This window comes from Trichogramma pretiosum, unplaced genomic scaffold (genome assembly GCF_000599845.2).
Source record: "Trichogramma pretiosum strain Unisexual culture from Peru unplaced genomic scaffold, Tpre_2.0 scaffold35, whole genome shotgun sequence".
NCBI lineage: Eukaryota > Metazoa > Arthropoda > Insecta > Hymenoptera > Trichogrammatidae > Trichogramma > Trichogramma pretiosum.
The window spans coordinates 1,462,508-1,481,896 of record NW_019640943.1 but is presented as its reverse complement, the minus strand read 5'-3'; the positions used below and the strand labels follow the sequence as shown (position 1 = coordinate 1,481,896).

Sequence of the window (19,389 nt, the reverse complement as noted above, 5' to 3'; positions counted from 1 at the left end):
CGTACTACCGAAAGGGTATTGTCTAGTTTAGCTCAGCCGAGCCGATTTCGGGAGCGAGGGGGGCCCTTTGTTCTCTCTCAACGTCGTCCGAAGCGACGCGTCCCGATGCATTAATACCTCCCCCCCGCGCGCGGGCAGAAGCTTTTGTCGATTGTACGTATATATAGAGATAGAGAGGATGAGCGCGTTCATGTACCACGCGCGTATCGATTCGCGAGGCCGATAAAACAAATGTCAAAGTTCGCGCGCGAGCAACGGCATGGATACCCCGAGAGCGGTCGAGTGAAAAATTTGCATTTTACTAGGTGTAAACTCGCGAAATCTCGTTGTTTTACTTTTTCGATTCGAAAGTAGGAGGAGAAATTGGTCGTTGTTGTTTTTTTCACCGATATGCGTGCACCGCGAAAAGTATCAAGTTTCGCGCGCGTCTATGTACTTGCGTTTTTTGTGCCTTTTTTTATTTTTTTCCTGCTGCTTCTGCTGCAGCTCTGTATTACGCCCGTGTATACACGAGCTAGCTCGTGGCTCTTTTTTCGTTTTATGCTGCGCCATTCGGGTACGTAAAAAATACGAGCAAATCTCGGGATATTTTTAGATTTCACTTGTTAAAGAACAATTTTTTCCCCGTCGAGGAACAGTTGTTTGCTATTATCGAACGAGGAAGTTGAAAAAAAATCCCACTAATGTGTAAGACCCGATTGGAGCCTTTCTACAATCCGAACTTGAGAATTGAATAATGAACGAATTGAATTTTACAATCATGAGCAATCTATAAAATTAAACACATTTTTTCTCTTATACAGAGATGCTTGATATGAATGACGGACTAAAGACAAAAAAATTAGACTAGTTTTTAACCAGCAACATAGCAATTCGAGTCTTCACCACCAGATGGCGAGTAACTTCATCAGCGAACCTGCAAGTGTTAAAATAAATATGATTTTATATAAGGTAAAGCCGAGTTTTGAAATGACATGAGCTGCTTAACGTTTACTTAATGACATTTTAAATGGTAATTTGCGTGAATTTCATACATAATTTATAAATGTTGACTCGATCAAAAAAAGGCGTAATTCAAACGTAAAATGATTTGTTTACGACTCATGCGGGAATCCATAAAATATATTGAAATATCACTGGATTTGGCCACATATATCCACGTGTACATATACAAATACGATTGGCAAGGGCGAGCGTAAATTGAAAACTTTGACGAGTATCCGTCCATTTCATAAAAAAACAAGAGTTTTTACAAATATAAAAAAAAATAAATAAATAAAACAAAAGCAGAGAAAGAAAAAGAGAGAGAGAGAGAAAAGGACTCAAGCGATCGTTGGCAGCATCATGTGAGCTTTCGCTGACCTATACCCCTCGTTTTTCAGAGCACATCTAATTCCGCATCATCGATCGACACACAGAGAGAAAGAGAGCCGAGAGAGGGAATATAGAGGTAGAAAGTTGTGCAACAGAAGCCGCCCCGGCAGTTGCGGTTTTGCGCTACAATACACGTATACGTAAATCTCTGTATACACACACACGACGACGATGCTTCATCCGCGACTCATCGTCGACGTCGCCGTCGGATCCGTAAGCGCGATGTGTCGCTCAAAATCGATTCGGTTCTTTTTTTCAACGGTATAAAAATAAAAGGGTGCATAAAACGTGGATTTCGTTGGTAAGCTCTTTTTATTTTTCCGCTCGACTCACAGACACATGACGTCCGGGGTAAATTTTCTTCTTTCTTTATTATTTTTTTTTTCATCTATCATTGTCATTTCTCGCGATACACTTGGCGTATTTCGGGTTAACGTCGATCGAAATCATTCGTCGGTATGAACAAAACTGTCGATTCGTATGTATACGAATCTTTCGCGGATACAAACGTTTCTACTTAAACTATAACGCAAGCTAAATTTTTTTTCCGATCGATCTCACGACATATACAATAATATAGTCCACTCATCTAATACATACAATGTTAATGACAATGTGACTTACCAAGTATCATGAATTATTTTATTTATATTTACACTTACGATGTATCAGGGGGGAAAAAAGACGATAATATATAACATTCGTTGGGTAGGAATTGTAGCAATTAATTATCACAACGTTACGAAAAATCTTCCGAGTTCACGATAACTCATAACTATACATTCGTCGAATCCGGATAAGAAATACATTAAACAAAAAAATTATTTCTCTCGGGCAGGTACCACTCGCTCTCGCTCATTTTTTTTTCATCGTTACACAATTATACATGCCTATATAACTTCTTAAGATTTACAAAAATCACACTTCTCTTAAAGCTCTATCGTTTATCATAAAAAAAAAAAAGAGAAAAGCTTATTATTTACACAACAACATCGACAACGACAACAACAACGAAAAAATGTACAAAAAAAAATCAATAAAATCCAATCACTCCTTCTGCGAGATCCTGAACAGCGCGTCCCTGCGCTCCGCGAGTATCAGATCGTACGGCGTCTCGCCCCGAAGATTCTTGCAGTCGAAGCGCGCCCCGGCCTCGACCAGCAGCCTGCAGACCTTCTCCTGTCGGCTGACGTCCTGCACGCGGGGATTCTGGGCCGCCGCGACGTAGTGCAGCACCGTGTTGCCGCGCACGTCCGCCTGACGGAGCATCGTTCTCGACACGGAGGACGCCGAGGACGCCGCGGCGGCGGACTTCAGCAGAAGCTCGCAGATGTCCGGGTCGCAGGTGTTGCGCACCGCTCGGTGGAGGGCCGACTCCTTGTTGGCGTCGAGCTGGTGCGGGGCGCAGCCGTAGCCCAGCAGCAGGCGTATCGTCTTGGCACAGCTGTGTCGCGGACCGAAGCGCTCGTGGTACTCCGTCGCGATGTGCAGCGGTGTCTTGCCTGGATTAGAAATTTAACGTTATTATTTTTGCATTTTAATCACCGGCGGAAATCGAATTTGTGCGTAACTATAATTATAAACTTTAAATAAATTTTTAAACGAAAGGTCGAATTTTGAATACATATGAAAATTGAACTACATAAAAGTTTATAAAGTTTATATTGTGTTACTTGTCGAGACATAACTAACTATGAATTTTTTTATTCAAAAACAGCTGTAATTTCTAATCAAATGAAACATCTAAAAAAAGATATAACTTTTATAAAATTTTTATCAATTCTTTAACATACTTTTGTGCTTTTTTGTGCACAAATTTTAAGTCAAAAATTTTAACAACCGAAAAAAGAGAGGATTTTGGTCATAAGGGGAAGCTTATCGATTCTGACTTTTTCTTACCATTGTCGTCGAGGATGTTGCAGTGGAAAATTTGGCAGCCGTTCTCGTCCCTCGCCTCGAGCAGCTTGGCCATCACGTCGATGTGACTGTCACCCAGAGCCGCAAGAGTGTGCAGCAACGAACATCTCTGCGCGAAAAACCAAGATTTTCGATTATACACTTGAATTTCGTGTAAAAATGAAAATTAAAAGAGAAAAAAATTACGACTCACGGTTATTCGATAAAACTTCCTGCCGATCAGCGGATTCTTGCGGGCGAACAGAGTGGCCAGGTAGCGGGCGAGAAAGGCCAGATGGGGGCTGCGCACGCAGGCCAGAAACAGGGCGTCCTCGCCGCGCTTGTTCTCCACCGTGAGATGATCGGCGCTCATCGCGCAGATGCGCTTGATCAGCGGCGGCACGTAGGCGAGCTTGCGACGCAGCTCGATCGAGTTGCCCATGAAGCGGAGCAGCAGACTGTCGAAACGACAACAACAGCAAAAAATGATTATTAGTCAGCTTTTCGACGACACGATTGACACATTTTTTAACGCGGATGAAACTCACGTGTCACCGTCTTTGTCGGGCGTGACGAGCTCGTCCACGGATTTTCTCTGCACCTGCAGCATACTGGCGGCGAGCGACTGCGGATCGATGAGCTCCTTGAGCCTCGGGCACATGTTGATCTCGCGCGAGTCCAGCATCGACCAAGGATTGGCGAAGTGCAGCTCGTCCTTTTGCGCGCTGTGGCATAAAACAAACGGATCGTTGAAGATAAACAAAGATGAACGAAAAAAAAAATTGTGCATCTCGATGGATCGCGCGACTTTCAGCCAATATATATATAAATATTTACTTCGAGCCATATACGCATTGTACGAATAGCTCGATGCCATTTCATTGAACTAGTCGCATTTTTACGCCGACATGTTAAAGACGATAAGATATGCCCACTATATAATCGCCTCGACACTTTCATAGAAGTGTCTATCACTGTAATTTTGCCCCACGCTCTTATCGCGACTAGCTCTTACGCAACAATTAACAAACAATATATCGATATTATTTTTTTAATAATTTTTCAACTAAAACTCTGGTAGAAATGCTCGAAACTATAGCAAGCTCTATGACAACGAATTCATTGTAGTTGTAATTAACATATAATAGTTTTGACTTATACAATCATTTTGACTTTACCACTTGCAGATACTCTGATTTAAAGGTATACGCCATCTGGCGGTGCAGGTTCAAAATTTTTTGAAACAGGCGGTCACAATTGCAGTAAGGCAAATCGTCAAAAAATCGGCCGTCAATGGCAATGTATCATAAAAACATTTCAAACGATCATTTTTTGGTCATTAGTCGATCATCATTAACATTGAGCATTTTTTACCAAGTCAATAGCTTCCGAAGCGAAGTAAAAAAAAAAAAGATAAACATCAACAAAATTAACATTGAGAAAAGACAATCACAAGCGGCCGCAGGCCAAATTACCTTTTGTAGCGGCTCGTGTATTCCGTCACGGTCGTGGGAATCGGGAAGTTGTCGAACGAAGGACCAATCGATGAGTTCGCCGCTTTAGATGACAAGTCATCGGATCTAATGCTCAAACATCGCTTGTTCTAAATTAACGACAACAATCCAAATAAAAAAAAAATTACTTAAAAAATAAAGTTTCATCGTTCGTTATCACTCGTAATCAACTGATTAATAGCTCTTATACCAATTCCTGAGCTTGTCGATCCAGCGTGGGCAGGGTGTGCCTCACGGCTTGCACTAGCTCATCTAACGGCGACGCGATGAACGTCTCTCGCTCGTGCGGATTGACACCGCTACTATTGCCATTCGACGTCTTGGTCGACGTCTCGTAATACAGATCGGTCGGATCCTGGCGGGGCGACAGGGTGCCCGTCAGACTCGGCACCGAGTAGCTCGTCCCGTTCGAGCACGAGTTTGGCGAGAAATTCTGGCTCTGCTGCTGCTGCTGTTGAGGCTGCTGTGGTTGCTGCTGCTGCATCGGCAAGTATCTGCCGTCGAGCTGCGGATCCGGCGAGAAGGTCATCTTGGCGTAGGAGTAAGCACCGGACAACTGGGGCGTCGAGTGCCACTGGTAGTGATGATCGCCGAGCGACGTCGATCGGGAATTGGGCGAGACGACTCCGCCCGGATTCGAGCCCGGCGACGAGCAGTTGCTCGGCGACAAGTGCAAATTGCTGCTACCGCTGCAGTAGCCATTCGCGTTATTGTTGTTGTTGTAGTAAGCGCTGTCGGACGCAGGCGACAATATCGACACGGGTGGCGAATGATTTCCGTGATTCGGACTGTGATAAGTGGCAGCGAGCAAAGTACTACCGGCGACGTCGTTGGCCTGCTGCTGCTGCTCGGGCGACGTAGTCGTCATCGCGCAATTCTGATACCTGGGATAGCTGTCGGGCGAGACGTAATTCGTTGTCGTCGTGGTCGTCGTCGTCGGACTGGGAGCCACGTGATTCGGATACGGCGGTGCGTAATTGTCTTGGTTCAGAAAAGAGTCGAGGATCGAGCTCTTGGCGCTGGACAACGTATTCTTGTTGCTGCCGCTGATGCTCCTCGGCTCCAGATCGTGTCGTATCACCTCCTCGACGAGGTCGTAATTCACGTAATTGAACGACGCGGTATTAGTGTTGGTGGTAGTGGCCGTGGTGGTGTCGATGAAACGGGGACCCATCGCGGCGCTGCTGCACAGGTCGTCCTCGAGGTGGGGCTCGATCGAGCGCTGATACGCCAGCGGACTGGGATTGTTGTTGTCGGCGCCGTTGCAGGACTGTCCCGAGGACGATATCGACGACGGGGTGGTGGGCTGGCGAAAATCGCCCAGCGAAGCCTGCGAAAAGAGGCGTCAGATATATATACATGATCGTGAATGCGAAGATTTGCGCGGGGGGAGAAAAGTGTGACGCGTTTCTTTATATGTGATTTCTATGATTTGATTTATTTACTCACGATGTTCCATCGCATCATCGATATGTATAACAGTGCGCTGCGCTTGACAATAATGTATACAATAATAATAGCTGTCACATTTGGTCCGTTATATTATACTCTTCAGATACGAGTGGGTTGAGAATTGTCTCAACGTACGAAAATTTCGACTAATCTTATCTGCCATTCATAATAATATCGAAAGAGTTTCACGCGCTCGACTAATGTCACTTTTGTATATATTTTTATTTTCATCGGCACAGAGTACGTATTATTCCCCTAGACTCGCAGAAATCATTCCGTCGCGCCGCGTAGTTTTGTTTATCGCGCCGGCCGGTTATAATCGATGACATACATTTTTTAGCGTGGATTTCATCGAATTTGTACAATTTTTGCCAGCGATTGAGTCACGGCAGACAATGACTCGTGGCTAATTCTTTTCTTTCTCGCACACGTGTTTGTGTTTATATATACTATAGTCGATGTACTCCCCCATTGTTAATCTCTTACGATGCAGTAATACATATTTCAACAACGATTAAGAGAGAGAAATTTTTCTTACTTACGGAACTTTTTCGGCACGACGAGTGGATTTTTTCGTAAAAACTGAATTCTTATTATCTTTCTCACGAATCGCTTTATTTTATCAATTCTCTGAACGCGCGGAGGAGGCATCTGCATGCAAGAGTATATACCGTTAATTAATTTTTTAAGAGATCTCTCGGAATTCGTTAATTATGCACATGAAATTAACTCGAAGAGTATCTTCTTTTAATTGTCAGAACATTCTTTTGTCGTGTGTATATGATCGCTCTTCGATTCCGATTTTTTTTTAATAACGTCGAAGGGATTTTGTTCTATTTGATGCAACCTGATTTCGAAATAGATGTGCTCGTGTGTTACTTTTTTGGAGATGACTATATCATAATCAACACTCAAACGAAAATGCGACGCTATTGCACGAATGAGGTATAGGTAAAAACGGAAACGAAAAGTGTATACAGCAATCGCGGGTACATTTTTTTTCTGTCCATCATCATTCAGAGAGAGCTGAAACTTACCTCGAATGTGTCCGACGCGTCGTCACCAAATAAATCCTCGTCGCTTATCGGCGATAAGTTGCCACTCGACTCGTAAAATTCCGATCTCAACGACGGTTTCAACGTGTCGACGACGGAGGAGAAGAAGGAGGAGTTCGAGTTCGTCCGTTTATCTATCCAGTCAAGTTCTTTTTGCCGGTGATGCAGGGGCGGTAAGTCGTGGTGGTGGCCACGCGCGTCAACAATGCTTTTTTGCAACAAACCCTCGGACAGCATTTCCATAAACAAATGCCAGTGCGATGGTGACTGCCAACATATTTTACAATAGCACAACACACACGGATTTTGTAATTAGCACAGATTCTTTTTTTTGCTTTTCATTTTTTGGCCAAACGTTGACCGATCAATTGAGCCGTAAAAATTGATACGGTTGAGCGGTCAACGTTTGTTTTTCAAATAGATTAATAAACGCGCCTACGTGTGAACTTGTCGTTGAACAAAAAAAAAGGGAAAAAATAAATATACAAAGCTGTTGCATTCGAATATCATCAATGGAGCGCAGCAGAAATATGTTGTCATGATTGCGCAAAAAGATTTCGATTGAGTGTTGCTTTTTTACCATTAACGATCGTAAATAACAATAAATCGTTACGTAAAAAGTAAATATAAATCATCGATCAGAGAACAAATACCAAATACAGCGCCGACTGGGCGCTCGTGTTCTGGGAGTTGCATCAAACAGATTCTTCAATTATATTATACTCAATTACAAAAGCTTTAAATCGACGCAAAAAATCGTCATATCTCTCAACCGAATTCGCATCGAAAATTTCGTTAAAAAATGTATGTGTGTGTATGTGTGTATAATGTGTTCGCCGCGTATATAAGAAAAAAAAGAGAGAACAACTCACCGAGAAGTCCACCGGACTGAGCCACGGAGCGGCGGAGGCCGCGTCCTGATTCAGCTCCGTGAGCTTGTCGAGGCAGTCGTGTATCTGCTGTCTGCAGGTGGGATCCGTCATTATGGCCTGGGCGCCGAAATCGAAGTCGGAGGACGACGTGTCGTCCGACGTATCCAGAACTTGCTGTTGCTGCTGCTGACAATTGTTGTTGTGGCTCGTCGCTTGATCGTGATAGGGTTTCTCGCGCGCCTGATGATGATTGTGCTGCTGCGTTTTCGGCCTGATCGGTCCTTTCTTGATGTAACGCGACTCGTCCTCGTCGTCGTCTTTCTTCTTCGACGCGGGTTGTTTTCTCCTGCAGACGCGCGAAAAATCTATGTCCAACCTCAGAGGCTGTTCCACTGTTGACGTCGTCGCGACCTTCTTCTTCTCCTCCTGCTCGTCTTCATCGTCGTCGTCGTCGTCGCTGCTTTCGTTATAATTGAGAATACCCTGGAAGCCCTTGATCAGCTCGTCGACCTGCGCCTCGGTGACCAGGGTAGAGTCGCCCAGTATCGCGGACATCTTGTAGCTGGTCGAGTCGAGATCCAATAGCGCTTGGGTCGGTTCCATGTTGTTTTTCGATAAATAAACTGCATAGAGTATCGATAAACTGGCCATCTCACCGGAGCTGCAAAATTGGTTCATCGTCGATGATGGAATAATAATATGGCCAACCGATTACACAGATGAAAATTACTAATTTAATCTATTGTTAATCATCGCTGATTGATATATAATATATAGTTTATTTCAGACGAGAGGCACAGACAAAAAATAATTAACCGCGCGCGCGCGCAATTACGCGGATATGGAAGGAATGAAAAATGCATCGATTACGCTCCGCTGCGCGCCGCAGCAGACCATGCGAGGCAATCATCATCATCATCATCGTATCGTTAAAACAGCATTGACAATTAAAAAGGTATGATTTAATGCGTGCCAAGTCAACAAATTACAGCTGAGCCGAGCCGAGCCGAGCCGAGCCGTTGAATTGATGATTCAAAAATTTCCCAAAGTCAAATAAAAAAAAAAGAAAGAAATCACAAAGAAAATTTTTAGATATACTCGAACCCCCGCCTCAACTTATGTCATGTGTACAGCAGGCTCACCCGAGTACAAGCACCGATCGATGTGTTTTTTTTTGTTTATTTATTATTTTAATTGTTCAATGACAAAGATAAAGGCCCCCGCGCGCGCCTGCGCAGAGCGTACGGATCACGTGTCTTTTCGTCGGCGTGTGTAAATATTGAGTCGAGACTCAGCTCGTCTGTGCGTGAGTACTTAACTTCGCGCATATATCTCGGTATGAGTGTAGTTTGACTCGAAGCAAAAATTAAAAAATAAAAAAAAAACTTCACGTTTGCCGCCCTCGTTGACACGATATAAATGATAATGACGCCAATGATCACGACGACGATGATGATGTGGAAAAAAAAATTAATTGCCATTAGACCCACATTACTCGAGTCACGTGCGCGCGCCAACTTTTGAATTATTTACGTTTTCCGCGAGTTTCCATCACCACTACCACACATTATAATACGTCATGCCGATATACACGCACGTACGCAAATTTGTATTATATCGAAACAAACACATAAATAATGCGTTATCGAACTTGCTTATTAACGTAAATATCATTAAATTATTACATATTTTAGTAAGGTGCATACAGTCGAGGACATAACACGCGAGCTCAAAGACACACCGCGGTGTAGTCGACTATACTTTTGACGTCAATTCAAAAATTGTCGCGTTACGATCACACGTTTTCTCACACACGGCGCGGCACACAATGTTTCGCGCGTATAGTATACAATACTTTAATTTTATGCTATATACCCGCAGCGCACGCGAAAAAAAATTGAAGAAAAATGCATATTATGCACCTCTCTTGCATTGAAGTCGCGCGCGCGGCACACAACATTTGCACAACCGAGCACTGCGCGCGGAGTTAATTAGCGAAAAAAAAAAAAAAGAGAAAAACTACGTACGTTTTCTAGCGCAAAAAACTACCTCGTGCGCTATCGATTTTTTTTTCTTTTTTTTTCTGTATTATTGCCCACGATTTCGTTCTACATTATTATAGGCGATTTATGAACACGTTCGATTATTACGTTATTATAATTTTTCTATATACGAGCGACGAGCTCGCGCAAAATTACGGAATTCCAAAGTCACGTGCCGGCCGTGCTGGACGCGACGATCGACATAGTTGTGAGAAATATAAATTGTATATATATTTCCGCGCCGCAGCGCCAGAGCGAGAGACAGAGATATCTCTCGTGCCAATTGATGAATGATTGTCAGGTCTCTCTCTCTCTCTCTCTTCAACGATCTTGTACGTACATGCGTGCGCCTCGTGTATATTTTTTTTCATTCTTTTTTTTTGTGTAATTCTCGCTTCATCTAGACTGGCTCGTCAAAAAACCTGTTTAATATCGTTTGTGTATGTGTGAGTGCGCTGCAGCGCCGCCATACGTGACTCTTAAAATTCTCTGATTTCTGCGCGCATAGCTCGATTATAAAATATTCAAAAAACATGTATTATACGATCTCGCGGGGACCGAGATTTAATATCTGCCTCTGTGCCTCGATAAGAAACTATGTATGTGTGTTAATTATATGTCGATTGGAAATTCCGAAACGTTAAGTCAGATAGAGATCGCGCGCGGATCATCGACGTCGCGTGCATCTAAATATCTGTAATTCTGCGCGCCGCGATCGAAATTGGGTTTTTCTCTGTACGTAGAATAACGACGAGCTAATTTTCCTAACTCACACAAAGTCGTCAGAGGCTAATAGGGAAAAATTCACTTCTAGATCTAGTTTACATCGAAGTTTACCTGACACAATAAAGATCTATTTTTACGGACGCGCGCAATAATAAATCAACGTCTCGAGATCGTCTGCGCGTATATACGTACGTACCGTTTACCCTCGACCTATCTATGTTATATTTCATTTGATCTCTCTTAATCCTCTCTGTTGCCTCCTTCTCTCCTCGCAAATAAAACAACATCGTATGAATAACAAACGCGACGATCACGGGCGCGCGTGAAAATCTAGGCTCGAGACGGCTCATTGTTCTTTCGCGCGGCGCGTGAGGCGAATCAATTGCCGCGCCAGTTTAAAACCAAGAGAGAGAGAGAGAGAGAGAGAGAGTCGAGTAGGGGGGTTACTTTAAAATGCAAAATAATGAACTTTTCGATAAGTCCAACGTACACAGACACACGCAAAATTTTACGTGCGCTTCATTATCAGCTCTCATAAACAATGATATATTTGACAAGTGTTTAATCGCTATTTATTTATCGCGCGCGGGCACGGCAAACTAAGCAATTATTATTTCGCTTACGCTTGTATGTGTGTGTGCATTATATGCCCCGTTTAAAATTAAAACGTTTTATCGGCATGTATAATGGCATAGAAGCTGATCGCGTGTTTGCACAATTGTCGGTCTAGTCCAGGGGACGGATGATTTATTAAAAAAAAAAAAAAAAAAAAAAAAAAANATGGCATAATGCAATCGAGAACGATACGTTGTAACTGTAACGACTGAAATAAGAAAAAAATCCTTACTTTCGATATAATCGCGACGTTTCGTTATTCTTTTTTTTTTTGTCTTAGATAAAGCGCGGCCCGTACCGCGATTTCGATAAGTTCGAGTTACAAAATGAAGTGGAATTATAACAAAATTTTGCAGAGACAGAGAGAGAGAGAGCGAGAGTATAAATATATGCGTTTCGCAATTGTAAGTTATCAAATTTTTACAATGATAAAAAAAAAGTCTTGCCTCTCGCTCGCTCTCTCTGTCGTGTCGTACTTTGAACCTGAACGAAAAAATAAACACGAATCGCGGCTCAAGCGCGCGAGCACGAGTTTTTCTCCGAATTTCTGAAATTAAGTTCCGAGAACTTTTTCGAGTATAAGCGAGAAATGCACGTACACACGCGTACACACACACATACAAACTGCACAACGTTGTTGTCAACTTGGGCATGAAGGTGACCCTTATCAGATCAGGTATGAATACGAAAGCGCGCGCGCGCGCGCGTAAAAACACGTCCAATAAAACGGAATTAATGATTTTTTGTTTCTGTTGCCTGCGTGCATATAATATCGTTCTTAATTTTTTAATTCATTTTTTTCTCTCTCTCTCTCTTTCTCTCAGTGCGTTTTGCAATAGTACACAGATAGTAGCGCGAACCCTCGCGTCGTTTCGAAAGTGAGACATCATCGGTCGCATCTCGCGGACGATGATGACCATGTGCGCGGCATTGCACACACGCGCGCGCGCGCGCGCATCATTACATTCGAATGTCGAGCTTCAACCACCACCACCACCGGCACATATGTCCGAACGAACGTAATATAATAATTGCGAACCGGTTAGACTCGTTTCCGATCTCTTTCTCGCCTCGCTATATATGCTAAGCGACGCGCGCGACTGTGTTGAAGTTTATAAATGCCCGTGTGATATGCATTTATTTCGTGCGTACGTGTCTACTTTCGTACACGGGCGAATCCCCGTCAAATATCATAAGTTTTATCTTGCGCTTGAAAATACGTATGAAAACATTACGAACAAAAAATTGTTGTCTTTCTTTTCGTAATTCCATTGCCAAGCTCGGGGTCGCGCGACGAGTGTGTTTGTGCCTGCTGCGTCGACAATATGCGCTATTTACGGAAACTCTATGCGCACGTAAATATTATATCGAACGCTGCATTTGAGAAACAGCAGCCCGTTTGAGAAATTTTTTCGATCGATCGCAATAAAATCAGAGCACTTGGGATTTTTGATCTAGTTTTACCAGTTTACATTTTTCAAATATCATCAGGCTCGCGTGTCAATTGTAAAAGTTGAAAAGAGTATGATGTAAGGAATCACCAACGTTTCTCCAGTAATCGAAAGGGAAATCTTTATCGAGTTTGCAATTCGAAAATAAAATAAGAAAATAAGAATCGACCGCGTTACGAGAAACCCCGCGACGATCGTATAACGTGAAAATAAAGCTCCCGAGGTTTTAAGCACGCTCGATTAATTGCGAGCCGCTGACTCGGCCCCCTCCCAACTTTCCCCGCGTTGCTTTCTTTCACTCTAATGCCTGATCTTCTCCGAGTTTTCATCTTGTCCATCTCGTTTTCGTTCTCTCTCTCTCTCTCCCCTACTTAATGGTCTTTTCTCGGGGGGTCTACCGCCGCCGCCGTCTTAACCGCTCGAATGCGCGCTGCTGCACGTGTATCGCTACACAACTCGGGCATCTTTAAGAGATTCTTCAACGCCGCTACTTATACGACGTGCGCTTGTCGCTCTCGGCGCGGCGGCCGCCGCCACATACGAGAACGAGAGAGACTGAGTGAGTGAGTGAGTGAGTGAGTGAGAGACGACTAAATAACTAGAATATTATATCAGGAGTCTTCTTGGGTTAAATTTAAACTCCCGCCACGAAAACGAGGTGGGATAGAGAGAGAGAAATAGAGAAAGTTCGCTAATTGTTTGGGAAAATTTCGCTCGCCGAGAGCTGCAACTTTCGTATAATATTGCTGAAAAATCCAGCGGCGTACTACGTCGGGCTGCTAGTCGAGCGATAGAATTATATTATGCTATACCGAAGGGAGAAAGAGAGAGAGAGAGAGTTTTAACAGCTTTAATAAGCTCGGAGCTTTTGTTTATTTATTCAATTTTTTCATTGAAAAATATTGTGAAAAAAAGAGAGAAAGAGAGATCGTGAGTCAAAAATATCCTGTCCGAGGTCACGTCCGAACATCATTATGATTTTTTTTTATTACATATTCTCTTTCTCGTGTGCCTTGAAAATTTATTATAAAAATACGCTCGCGCGCCTGTAATACCGTCTATTTGAGCACTCCGAAGTAATATTCTAAGTTGGGCTCTATTGATTTTTAAAATTTGCCAGTTTTCAATCTTAATATACTCGTGTATCTGTACCGCACCGGCACCGCCGCGCACGGAGGATATTTTTAGAACCGGCTGCAGTGTATTTGCACCAGTCAAAAAACTAATGTTTCTCTTCGTCCAAAAGATAAGCCTCACGGTTTTAATTCTTTTTTTTTTTCATTTCGAACTTTTTGTTTTCATTTTCATTATTATAAAAAATGATATTTCTTAAAAGTCGCTTCGTTCTCTCTCTCTCTCACTTTTTCAAGGTCTCGAATATATACAATTTTCTCGATTGCGTAATCTTCTTTTTTTTCAGGTCAGATATCTCATGGCTCGTTATTCATCATACGCGTTTTTTTTTTATTTCGTATATGTATACCTCGACATTAGCATACGCACTGCCTAGGTTGTATACGCGTATTAATATTGAATTTTGACGGCGGATTTACAGCGCGCGCGCGCTTAATTATGAATCGCCGATCGAGCCGAAGACGAGCTGCGCGCGGTCACGCTTTTATCGAAATTTTTTTTTTTTTTTTGCTTCGCGAGTACAAAGTATAACTTCTCGCTTGCAACGAGCGAGCAACGGAGCAGTGCGCATGCATTACGAAAACTAACGAGTGCAAAAAAAGGATTATCTCACCCGAGCACTTTTTTTGCGTGTGCATGCGTTTGACGTTCGTGTCGTTGTGATAAAAATATTGAGAGAGAGAGAGGGGAGTGAGAACAGAACTGGTTTCAACTGGGGCTATATAGCACGAGATTTCAATCAAATTCCAAACTACTCATATTCAAATGGACAGTTTTTAAGAAAAATTTTTTCGAAATTCACGATCTATAATAACCTCTCTCTCTCTCTCTCTCTCTAACGCGTCGCGTTGCGCGACTGGACAAAAAAGCTGCACCGTAGCGGTCAAAATCATCATTATATTCGCGCGCGTCGTCGTCGAGACTCGAAAATATGCACTCGCGTCTTTTGCGCGTGAAAAGAGCCTTGATCTCGAAACGACTGTATTTTGTTTCTTTTTTTTTCATTTTACTTCTTCTTCTTCTTCTTCTCCTTCTTCTTCTTCTTCTGCTTCTCTCCAGCAGAGTGAGAATTCGCACATATGTGTGTATATGCACACACAATATAAAAATATGCGCGCGCGAGCGAAACCTGTCGATACAGTACGACTTCTGCGCAAAATTAATTGCTCTCGCGTCGCGAGACCGAAGCAGCAGCAGCTCTGCATACACATACAATGTAATCTAGCATGTAATAATATAATGCCAGCGAAGAGAGAGGGAAGGAGGACGTCTGCACTTGTCAATGCCTTGCAATTTCTGTCTATATTATATATCTGAAAGTTTTGTGTATACAACTTTTTATCAGTTGCAGTTGAGAGAAAAAACGAAGTAAAAAAAAAAGATGCCGAGGGACATTGAGAGAAGACAGAGAGAAGGCAGTAAAGAGCACAAATATTGTCACAATCGTGTTTCTCGCGACTCGCTCGTATAATGTGTCATATGCACGTACTAAAATCCGGCCTCACATATGAAAGAAATCATACATCCCATATATTATTAAAAACCGAACTTCAAAAGAGCATTCAAAAAAATATTTACGCATCCCCCTCTGCATATAACCATCTGAAACAGAAGTTTCACTTCAAAAAATCTGCATTTATTCAGTTCGATCGCCCGATAAAACGTCAACAGATTTATAATTTTTTTTTTTACTATTTTTCTTCAATAGAAAAAACTTTTCAAAAATAGCAACTATGCACATTTGTCTCTATCTATCTCGTCATAATTAACTCGTATTATTATTTTTGTATGTACACCGATGCGCAAAATTAAAATAGAACTGCTGTGCGCGCGGTGCAGATAACGCTTCGCTACGCGGAGCAGCTTATTAACGATCAGCAGGCAAGCGAGCTGCGGGTACCCCTCGAGGCCTCGCGTATAGCAGCAGCAGCAGCAGCAGCAGCAGCAACGACTACGACGACTGCGCTTGTGTGTATCGTGATCGATGTTTACGATCTAATGTACCCGCGACGCGCGCCGCGCGCATGATCGCATGTCGCCTATATATATATATAACACACAAGAGCCGTTTCGAGTTTATATATGAATTCTTTTTTTTTTTTTTTTTTATACACACACGTTATACTGCACTTGTTTCGCAACGACGCGCGCGATAATCGGTCCTCGCCGCGCTGCGAGCGGGTTTTGCGTTAATCGAGTTTTATACACATGTATATCCGTACGAGTGTGTGCGACACGCTCGCACGGCTCACGATTTTTCGACTTGCATTCGGGCCTGCACACACATATACACACACACACGCGCGTAATGATAAATAATTATCATTATGCATACAGTTCGCACACACATCGATTGCGAATGAAAATAAAAAATAAAAAATAAGAAAAAAAGGTAATTGTACGAATAAAAAATCTGTACAATGTATGATTATACTGCGCATAAATGATCGTCCTCACCTGTGCTTTAGAAAACAACGAAACGATGCGAAACAGCGACAATGGGAGCAGTGGTACTGGTATAATCAGTGGATTTATCGTGTACTACTACTGCTGCTGTTGCAGCTCTTGGAGAGAAGCACATCGGCTGCTGCTGCTGCTGCTGCTGCGGCGCAATGACAGCGCAATGCACAGGCGATATCTTGTGTGCCTCGATATCGTTGTTGCTGCTGTATGTGTGTGTGTGCGTTTGTCCGTGTGGGTAACACGTGCACCGGGCGCAATGCAGCATGGGCCGATCGCCGCAACCGCCAACACCGATCGGACGATGACGATGAGTTATAGACACGCACGTGCGCTGCGATAATATTTGCGCCTATAGGTCGTGTACCAATTGTTATACACGAGCTTTTGCACTACTACGAGGCTGCTGAGAAGAGATCATGAGAGACACACGGGCACATTGACTTTGCCTATACGCACTGCACAGTGAACATTGATTAGTCGCGTGTACCACACGCATATACAAACACACAGACACGTTTCACGCGATACATGTAGCTCTTATCGTCACCATCTCGTTGTACACATGTTGCTTTTTTGAAGCGATGTACAGCTCCACTTCTTTGCTATTCACAATTATTTTTATTTTATATCGTGTATTCTCACTTGTGCAACTGTGTGGATATCACGAGCTTATAAAACATACGTATACGTGTGTGCGTGATTATGTATGTATCGCCGTATCTCTCTTCGATTCGATCCGATTCGCCGAGTGCCGAGTGCCGAGACGAGACGACTCCGCGACGCGACGCGCTGTACGCGACGACTGCTTTTTAATGCGGCCGCGCGTAGCTCTCGTGCCAGCTCCAGCTCAACGACGACGAACGACGAAGTGTTGCTCGGAGCAAGGCGCGGATCGCACTGAAAATAACATATATAATAATATATATAATGCCTACTCTGCCAACTCCAAGTGAAATGAATGTGTGTGTGTGCGTAAGTGTATGACTGGTAACGATATGTGAGGCCTCTCCACGGCTCTGTATCGCTTCTCCTCCTCCTCCTCCTCCTCTTACTCCGACGGCGACGATGATGATGATGATGCCGACGACGGACGGAGACGACAGACGAAGACGTTGAGTTTCTTCATATGATATGTACAGCAGTGTGTGTGTGTGTGAGTTTAGTTGTGTACGTATATAGTCTTGTTTCTGGAAGTGGGGATATTAGGAGCTTAACCGGAGTTATCTCTCTCTTTTTTACATTCTTTTTCTTCTTCTTCTTCTTCTTCTTCTTTTTTTTATGCTGCAGTGATCTTATGGAATCATCATCATCATCGTCATCGAGTTAAAAAACTGAGAAACGGAGGTGGTAAAGGCCCCGCGCAGTACGCACACGAGCAAATTTCGAATACATACATGCCCAAAAATTACGCGTATCTCGAATGCACGTATATATTATATCCGCCTCGCGGATTCGTCCCGTGCGTAGCGATCGGTATCGCGTATATGTGTGCATTTAATACGAGAACAGGGTCAACGACTGAGAGCTGCCTTTGCGCCACGGAGAGAGCCGGCTCACGACTACGTGACACATGCACACATACACACACACACACACACACACACACACAAACACACACAAGATTATATTATTCGGCTCGTATTATGCAGAAATCTCGCTCGCGGTTGAACGTAAAGATATCGCTGCGCGCATGTCCTTGCCGATCGAAGACGAGGAAAAAAAATAATAGTAACAACAACGACAACAACGACAATAACAACGAGGGATACGACGATACATACGCATCGAGATCGCGAAAAATTGCATCGAGCGCAGAAACACGTTTTTTTTCTTTTTAATGAAAAAAGCATTGAAAATTCCACAAAACGTTCACTCGATACACGTATGCGTAATGTATGAAGATCGCCTCGGCTGCGCGAATCGAGGCGCGCGAGCGGCAATGAACCTATACACATTATGATTCGGCCGTTTTGCGATCGATACGAGCGCGCGCGTATAATGTACGTGTGTGTGTGTGTGTATAATCGTCGAAAATATTACATCATTCGCGTATCAATGTGTATATGGGTGAGTTCGCGCGGACTCAGGAATGAACCTCGTTTGTATTGTATCACGGCCGAACTCGACTACAATAATACACACACCGAAGCTCGAACGATGGCCCCGCCACGATGCACCGGTGATGATGGTGTACGTGCTTCGCGCGAGCGCGAATCGTTAATTATTTTCGCCGTTCTTTTTTTTTGTTACTCTTTTTTTTCTTTTTGTTGTTGTCGTTGCGCACGCGCGCGCACATACAAGAAAAAAATCGAGCCAATATGATAAATTACCGCGACTCCTATAAATAGAACGATCGATCGATCGAGCAATCGATCGAAAACGAAAACAATCGCGAGAAATGGTTGCGGATTCTAAACAACATATAAGTCGTGTGTTTGTGTGTGTGTACTGTGTACCGAAGAGCTGCACACAGCAAACTCATCGCTGACATTACACGCGTCTATATTACCGGCGCGGCGCGCAGCGGCTCCAATTTATATATCTGCCGCTCTGTGCGCCAACGACGACGACGACGAAGACTATACAGCCGGGTCAATCGGATTGCGTAATTATACGCACGATACCAGTATACATATGTACGAACTCGAGTGCGTAATAACGTATGTATACACATACACATACAATAACGTAAACTATAATACCATTGATACCGAGAGACGATCGCTGTATTGATATATTGTGTATCTTCGACACCTCTCGCGGGGGTACCACAATAAAGATCTATTGTACTAGGT

The 19,389-nt window shown here is 43.3% G+C and overlaps 1 protein-coding gene across 2 annotated transcripts; it reads right to left on the bottom strand.

Annotated features, from left to right (window-relative positions):
* Positions 1-1,676: 1,676 nt before the first annotated feature.
* LOC106653565 lies at positions 1,677-17,698 on the bottom strand. Of its 2 annotated transcripts, XM_014373061.2 has the most exons (9): positions 16,589-17,698; positions 8,164-8,824; positions 7,274-7,558; positions 4,975-6,114; positions 4,746-4,873; positions 3,819-3,995; positions 3,485-3,728; positions 3,274-3,400; positions 1,677-2,876 (listed from the first exon to the last, which is right to left on the bottom strand). In XM_014373061.2, the coding sequence occupies exons 2-9, from the start codon at positions 8,812-8,814 to the stop codon at positions 2,422-2,424; spliced, it is 3,207 nt and encodes a 1,068-aa protein (XP_014228547.1). In that variant the 5' UTR covers positions 8,815-8,824; positions 16,589-17,698; the 3' UTR covers positions 1,677-2,421. The 2 variants fall into 2 exon arrangements, with proteins under 2 accessions (XP_014228547.1, XP_014228550.1); XM_014373064.2 differs by lacking the exon at positions 7,274-7,558 and having other exon boundaries at positions 16,589-17,697.
* Between the last annotated feature and the right edge of the window lie 1,691 nt (positions 17,699-19,389).

Bases quoted from the DNA above. Each gene is read 5' to 3' on its own strand.
- LOC106653565 (XM_014373061.2), bottom strand. From the start codon at position 8,814: ATGGCCAGTTTATCGATACTCTATGCAGTTTATTTATCGAAAAACAAC. The intron at 6,115-7,273 runs GTAAGTTTCAGC...CTCTTTTCGCAG, and splicing joins ACGCGTCGGACACATTCGAG to GCTTCGCTGGGCGATTTTCG. The intron at 3,401-3,484 runs GTGAGTCGTAAT...TTTTTCGCGCAG, and splicing joins GGAAGTTTTATCGAATAACC to AGATGTTCGTTGCTGCACAC.